This window comes from Notothenia coriiceps, unplaced genomic scaffold, assembly GCF_000735185.1.
Source record: "Notothenia coriiceps isolate Sejong01 unplaced genomic scaffold, NC01 NC01_scaffold00011182, whole genome shotgun sequence".
Classification (NCBI taxonomy): domain Eukaryota; kingdom Metazoa; phylum Chordata; class Actinopteri; order Perciformes; family Nototheniidae; genus Notothenia; species Notothenia coriiceps.
The window spans coordinates 34,159-42,121 of record NW_011343883.1 but is presented as its reverse complement, the minus strand read 5'-3'; the positions used below and the strand labels follow the sequence as shown (position 1 = coordinate 42,121).

Here is a 7,963-nt window from a genome sequence, read left to right as displayed (position 1 = left end):
TTGCCCTTTATTTTCAGGGTACCTGCCAGGTGGCCTTTCCCTCCCTGAAGCGGAAAGGATATTCCATTCTACAAAATGTACAATGGACGTGGAATCTAGAACAACGTACGACACACTACAGGTAACCGGACCGAGAGGTGTCACTGAGGACAACAAACCTCCAACGACACAGACAGGAGACTCTGTCGGTCGGGTCTCCGACTACAAGGGAGTCTCCATGTGGGTTTCTCCAGAGTGAGGGAATGGGTGTAGGGGGTAGTCTGACCGTACCGTTACCGAGTTTCGGGGGTCTCCACCTGCGTAGGAGTCTCTAAAGACAGTAGACACCTGTACAAATACCGGTACCGTCTCCCCCAGTCAGACTGTCCGACCTTTGGTCTCTCCCCCTTTGTCTTCGTCAGTCTGTACACTTACACCTCTAGGTGTGTGGATAAACGAACGTGATTTTTATTTGTGAACATGTGTAAACCTCTTGTCTATGTAATATGCTGAATACCCCCATTGACCCACAATTGCTAGGTAGTGAATTTGACCATGAAACACGTGCTACTATTATTAACAACATTCTAGATGAACTAAAACTAACAAACGTTTTGTTTTTGTTTCGTGGTTATTTTGTCGTGTTTGTTTTATCGTTCTACCTGTCCCACTGTAAATTTATTTGTTTGGATACTCCAATTGTTCTTCCGTAGATTGGATTTTTACGTAATATTCGGTTATGTTTTCACTTATAGTTTGTTTTTCATTCTTGTGTTCTGTGTCTCCTAGTTTTCCTTTTATAATACATTATTAGAATAGGTTATCTTGACATATTGTTGTTGTCGTCGACAAATTTTGGGTCGATAATATCAGTTAAATATCTTGAGAAAGGTACAGTTTACAGAATTGATGATGTAGACTACAGTTGTAATACGAATTACACATATGATGTTTGTTAATTTAAAAGATAATTTTGCAAGTCAAAACAATTCAAATGTGTCGTAAAACTGTGAAGTAACACTTTTTTTTGTGTGAAACCGCTCAATGAACTACATCTCCCGTCTCGCACCACACACCAAGACGGCCGTCACGTTGGCACATTTCACTTCTTTCTTTCAGAATGAGGCGAAAAGTATTAAGAGGAGACAATCACTACAAGTCTGGGCATGTTGAGAGCTGTACATACACACAAGGGGAGTTAGTCGGTTCCGTAAGAGCCAGCATGCGGGACCGGGATTCTGGGATTTGTAGTTTTTCTAGTTGCGTATTTTTCATAGTCTTATATTTCAACAGTTTTATGACAAACTGACTTTTTTGACATGGAAATGATTTTTTAAGATTGACAAACATCATATGTGTAATTCGTGGCACAATTCAAACGGGATCGAAAGATAATCTTTCTCTCCCCATTGACTTCAATACATAATTTTTCCAAAATAAGGTCCCATGGGTCGGAAGTAGATGGGCAATACACATTGCGACAAGTATTTATGTTTTTTATAAATGAAATAAGGGTAAAACAGGTAAATAGTGTAAGCCAAAAAAGTAGAAGGCATAAAAAAAGCTAACTTCTTGTAAGGCAGTGAAAATGTTCAAATGAAATATCAGGTAATAAAAAATGCTAGCAGGGGTACAAAGCTAAATCGGTAATCACTTATTGTAATTTGAAAGAGAAAATGTAAATCAATAGCTGAAGTATGTAAATAGTAAGTAGTGATTAAACGTGAACATTTAGCACACAATCCGTGTAATATTTGTACAACACTTTCTTTGGCTTTTCCAATCACTTTAAAATGACTTAAGCTTCACGTAATCTTTATCGGGTGTACCCCTGCAAGCATAAAGCACAAGACACCATCAAATATAAAGCTGGGATGAGTACGAAAAATATGTTATTATCGTGTTGGGGAGATTAGCAACTCATCACAAATGAACTGTATGACGTTATGTTGGGGATAATATACATTAATGATTGATGTTAAAGCAAGGACAAATAATCTGACACCGTTAAATGTTGTCTCCCATAAATGAACACTTAGTTTCATTTGTTTTAGTGTTTCAACTGAATTTCAACTTTTCATTCACAAAGAGGTTTTTTGTCATGATCTTTAAATATCATCATGAGTAGAATCAATAATGCATCAACATGTTACTGATAGAACATTGAAAACATCTCGTTTCAACTGAAGTGTCTGTACCTTCGAAGGTTTCTGCTTACCTTAGCCTGTTCTTTGTAAGTCTGCAACTCAGAAACCAAATTCTCCAGCTCTTTGGTCTTGTCCTTGGAGGAGGAGAGCTCCTGCTTCACCGTGTCTACCTGACTCTGAAGAACCCCAAGGTCCTTTGCATGGAGCTCTGAAGCCTGAGAGGAGGATTTCTCTTGCGTCTCCTTTAGCTCCTCAACTAAGGTCTCACTCTGTTTTACAGCCTTCTCCTAGAAATCAAGAGATCAGAAAGACAATAACTAACAGTCTTCTCCTAGAAATCAAGAGATCAGAAAGACAATAACTAACAGTCTTCTCCTAGAAATCAAGAGATCAGAAAGACAATAACTAACAGTCTTCTCCTAGAAATCAAGAGATCAGAAAGACAATAACTAACAGTCTTCTCCTTAAATCAAGAGATCAGAAAGACAATAACTAACAGTCTTCTCCTAGAAATCAAGAGATCAGAAAGACAATAACTTGTATATACTTGTTTTGTATCAGCCATTGACTAAAATCTAGACTTTTGGAGTAAACAAAATATACACTCTTATATTAGGGCTGTAGTCAACCATCTACTTTACTCTAACAATCTGAATTTCATCGATACATACTAAATCAGCCAGAGTGCACTTCATATGATAGACTAAATGAATTACAAATAAACATAAAAAGCTATTTGTAGTATATTAAAGTATATTTACAACATGACATTTAATTCTCAAAATCAAACACATTTTGTGTGACTGTCCCACAATACTAACCAGGTTAGTAATGTTGTCCTGAAGGCTACTCATTTGAGCCTGATGAGCGTCTCTGGTCTCTTTCAGCTCCTGCTCTTTGCGGGTCTGTTCTTGCTGCAGTTGTTCATTTGAGTGTGCCGCCTTCTCCTTCTCCTCTGTTAGTTGACTCTGTAACTCCTCAAGCCTCCTGAGTGATGACAAAAACAGAGGACATTAGACGAAGCATGGAATGTTACAAAAGCAAGAAATGTATCGTTGTTTTTTTGCATACAATGATTGGTTTATGCTTTTGCAGTAATCACGTAATACAGGAGAAGGTAATAATCAAGTGTCGTACCTTTCTTTTTGCATGAGATCTTCATTCATTTTTGTCAGCTGTACTGAACTATCGCCAGATGTCTTCATCATGTCTGAAATATCATTTTCCAGCTTGCATTTGTCCTTTGAAAGCTGCTCAAGCTTTTCATCTGCAGCCTTCAGCTTTCTCTCCAGGCCTGAATAAGACAAAGATTGTTCATAGATTATAAAGTTATTTTCAACCAGAAAGGAGAAAAAACGTACTACATGGTAACCGTTTAACGTGCATGCAGTTTAAACGTTCTCACCGGAAAGCTGACTTCTTAAAGACTCTGACTCGGTGGTCAGAGAAGTGCACTGCTCTTCCTTCTGACTGAGCTTCTCAAGTGTTTCTGCAAGAGGAAAATGGTTGCATGTTAGATCCTAGGAGCCTTAATGAATAGGAAGAGGCGAATTACTAACAGAAAAGGTGGGAGGAAAAACAGTTTACTATCTGAAATAAGCAATTGCTTATTTCATTTTACCTTGCATAGTGTTTGATGAGTTAGTCTGATCCTCTGTGCTGTCAGCCATCTTTTGTTTCTGTGGGGGGGGAAATACATTCTGCATCACATTTGTGCGTTTGATGTTTCTGGAATATCCTCATTTATACATTTTCAGGAATGTTAAAGATTTTGTGGTTTGTCCAGCATTATAATTATTATATTATTAGTTTAATGATGAGAACAGGTGATGTATTGAACCAGATGATATGATAGCTCATTGCATATATGTGTATAATGCATATTTGTTGGGTGACTAACAAGGATGTGCACTAGTGGATTTAGACAAATTAAACAAATGTACATGTTTGTTCATCAAAAGGACACTAAACACGAACAAGCCCGGTATCCACCATAGCTGCGACCATGCATTCACACACAACACTCGACCTCCAATCTCAATCTCACCCTTCTAGAGTGGGGTAGTATTTTATGGACTGGCCAACCACCAAGCTATACATCTAATTAGACAAGTGAGACAAAAGGTACTCTGCCATAACTAAGCTACAAGACTCACCATGCCTCCAAGCTCCTGTTCCAGGGCGTCCTTCTCCTGCTGTACAGTGGTCAGAGTCTGCTTTAAAGAGAGGACTTCCTGCTGTCCGCACTCCACCTGTGAGCTCAATTCACTAACCTATAGCACATGTCAAGTAAATATTACAGTTGGTAATAGAGAAAAAGCAAACTGCAACGAAATATGCACACCAAACACAAATGAGTGACAAAGGACTTCGCTCACATAACACACTGAACATGGAGTATTAAAATGGAGATGAATTAGAACCCACCTTTGAATCCTGGCTGTTCCCTTGGTTCTGAACCAGCTCCATTTGACTCTTCAGGGTGACAAGTCCCTGGTTACCTTGTGCTACTTGGCTGCGCAGAGCCACTATCTCTGACATCTGCTCTTTGGTTTCTCTATCCTTGTCTTGGGCCTGTTGTGCCAACATGGTTTCTTTATCCTCAAGCTCCTTCACCCTAAGTTCGCCAGCATGAAGTTTTCCAAGAACATCCTCCATCTCCACCAGGTGCTGCTCCTCTACTCTTTCAACGCTGGACCGTAGAGAATCCTCCAGTCGCTCCTTATCATCAATCAAAGACGACAGCTTTGTCTTCAGCGCCTGCTTCTCCCGAGTCCAAGCTGCAGCATCGGCCTCATGTGTGGCACCAGCCTCCTCTAGAGCCAACGGGTGCTCTACCTTCAGCCTTTCAAGTGCACTTTTGGTTTCAATAAGTTCTTCTGCCTGGGCCCCAGCACCTTTGCTAAAAGATACCTTTAGCTCGTCCATGGCTTGCTGATGAGAGGCGATGGAAGACTCTAACTTGGAACGCCACAGATCAATTTTGTCAGCGTTCTCTTTCTCAGCCTGGCTTAAGCGCATCTGGAGCTGCTCGTGTTCACCAGAGAGCCGGACGGACGCAGCCTGAAGCTGGGCGGCTGCCTCACTGTGGCTCTTTTCTTGGGCTTCTAACTTCGCCTTGTACTTTGCGAGTTCTTCTTTCTGCTTTGTTTCTTGGGAAGTTAGCTGATCCCTCAGAGAGTTTATCTCTTCCAGAAGGGGAGAAAGGGTAGAGTTTGAGTCTTCAGAGCCCTGTTGGGACCCGAGACGCAGCTGCAGGTCCGCTACATCTCGGCTTCGTAGTGAAAGGTCCCTCTCAAGGTCCATAATACGGGATCTTTCTGACACAGTAGCAACCTTAAAGAACAAAACAATCTTACTTTCAAAGATGTATCTTACATGGTTTAGTACGGTATTCAAACACAAATCGGTCTTAGACTTTATCAGACTTAACTGTTACTAAACAAATGAAAACTGGCTGGTTAACTGCAATTATAGCCACACTTAGTAATAATAAAATGTGTCTGACAGAGAATTTAATTTGCTTGCTAAATGAGGAGGGCATGAAAAACATAGATCCTGTAAACAAGGTGTTACACTGACCTCTTGTGGCCATAAAGGGCATGGTCTAAATAATGAAAGTGAACACTGAAAGCATGTATGGAGCTATAACTGTGTGTAAGACAATTCCCCCCCATCCATTACACTAACACTATATCACTGATTAATGCTAATGTTAACCTCATGATTTACATGGATTAAGAATAACATTTTGGGAACATTGACATGTTCCACTTTATTCCAGCTATGTTCCAAATCTTCATTTCATTATAATGTTCCCAAATATGCATCAATTTTGCTGCTTAAGCTTAATATTGAATAGCTTGGTTAATAATTGGCCCTGAAACTAGAGAGATATTGTTCTTGACATCCCTTATGACTATAAGATGTCAGGGGAGCACAAGGATGCTACGTCTGGGAGTAGGAACAGGTTTCTGACTATCAAAACGCAGGGACACCAATAAGCAGGACAAATGGATGCTGGGAAGGACTGGGGAAATATTTTATAGGATAACTTAGACAAGGACAAGGGACACGTTTGTCTGTCTGGTTAAGCAGTGATAGCAGTATAGCGAGAGTGAGTTCAGGTTGGGTTACGTATCGGACAAAGGTTCAAATAGAAGTGGGCTGAAAGTTACATCAGGTAATTTGTTGACAGTTGTCATTGTATACCTTAAAACGTAAAATAATTTTGCGGGGATCGATTTAAATGCGAGGTATAATTAAATAATTCTGTAGCTAATGCCACACTGTAATGCCAGACCAACTTGAGCATCTATATAAACTTTTAAACTTATTTTTCTGATTATTTGGGCGTTATTTTGCTTATATATATATAAAGCCTGAAAAATGCGTTTGTGGGGTTCACCACAAGCTTATACAAAGCAAAGCTCCAGTTGCTGCCCAGCACCTCTCGGTATCCCTTGAAAATGTTTTGGCCACTATCCCCGGCACTTTGTTCCAACGGAGCACACTGCAGAGCGGCTTTCATTACCCTATTGTCTTCTAACTCTCTTTGGAGTTTCTCAGCTTTGGTCTTTTCAAAGAGTAGGCTCTGTTCAAGCTCCTTAATGTGGGCATGCTCCAGTCTGGTCTGCGTCTGTTAGTAAACAAGGGGGAGAGGAAGAGAACACACCAGTGCCACCATCACATGCCAGCCCAACGCAGACAGAGAGGGAGGGAGACAGGAGAGAGGATGGAGGGGTTTGGACAATGATAATGGTAGGGGGGGTTGTGTGTGTGTGTGTGTGTGTGTGTGTGTGTGTGTGTGTGTGTGTGTGTGTGTGTGTGTGTGTGTGTGTGTGTGTGTGTGTGTGTATTTGGGGGATTGGGGAAAGGGTATTGGGAGGGAAGTGATGGATGAGTGAAAATGGGACACCCCATGCAGAACTTTCAGGCTGTGCGATAAACAGCTGCACACAGGGAATGTTCAGAAAAAAAAATGGTGTGAGATGCAAAACAAGCGACAACAGAGGGGGCCATGTGTTATGGATGTGCAGGATGAGTATGTTTATGGAGGCAGTTTATAAGTAACCATGCAAAATTGACACCTGGTGAACAAAGCACATTGATTGTTACGATACACAGAAAACTGGATAATTTGTGTCAAGCCAGTAAATCACGTAAAAATGACTTCACCACATCATGGGGAGAAAGCAGTGCAGGTTGTTTCCTGTACAGACCTAAATGTTGTAGAATTGTCATATTGATTTATTAATACAAAATCAATATAAAGATGTGTTTCTGCATATAAAGCTAACCCCATAGCATCTGTATCTTCTACTCGTCATCTTGTGACGCTTGAAGCCTTTTCAATAACCGCACTGCTTTCTCTCTTTGGTGATAAGGCCATTGTTCACAATGCATATTGTAAGTAGTGTATAAGAAACCACCAGTTATCAGACCCCCATGTGCTGGATTTGAGACCAAATCAAAATAAATAAATCAGTATTGAAGAGCTCAGGCTGTTGGGACTCAAGAAACAGAAATGATTCGCATTTGACTTTTGTTTGCTATGAATAACAGTTTTTAAGGAACTTAAGGAAGCATTTCTCGATAAAGGCTTCTTGTATTATATCAGGGGTCGACAACCTTTTTGATATGAAGTGCCATTAAAACAATTTTTTATCAGTGTGCCGACGATCGTGAATTATCAACGGGGGGGTGAGGAGCTTGACGCTTGTGAACTGTCAACAGGAGGGCAGGGGGAGCTTTGCTACGGGGAAGCAGTGTGTGGACCTGTCAGCGCAACTTACATGATGCCGAATTTAACAAAAACATTTAAATAATTGGTTCAA

At 40.5% G+C, this 7,963-nt stretch overlaps 1 protein-coding gene across 1 annotated transcript in view; it reads right to left on the bottom strand.

Annotated features, from left to right (window-relative positions):
* The window catches only part of clip1a (CAP-GLY domain containing linker protein 1a), a 28,704-nt gene that overhangs the window by 9,889 nt on the left and 10,852 nt on the right, over window positions 1–7,963 (bottom strand). The window contains exons 9-16 of the mRNA XM_010772393.1: window positions 6,661–6,765; window positions 4,554–5,462; window positions 4,283–4,399; window positions 3,748–3,805; window positions 3,532–3,615; window positions 3,264–3,420; window positions 2,948–3,113; window positions 2,198–2,413 (exon numbers count right to left, since the gene is read on the bottom strand). Coding sequence (XP_010770695.1) covers window positions 2,198–2,413; window positions 2,948–3,113; window positions 3,264–3,420; window positions 3,532–3,615; window positions 3,748–3,805; window positions 4,283–4,399; window positions 4,554–5,462; window positions 6,661–6,765 — 1,812 coding nt within the window. The remainder of the gene's footprint in view (window positions 1–2,197; window positions 2,414–2,947; window positions 3,114–3,263; window positions 3,421–3,531; window positions 3,616–3,747; window positions 3,806–4,282; window positions 4,400–4,553; window positions 5,463–6,660; window positions 6,766–7,963) is intronic.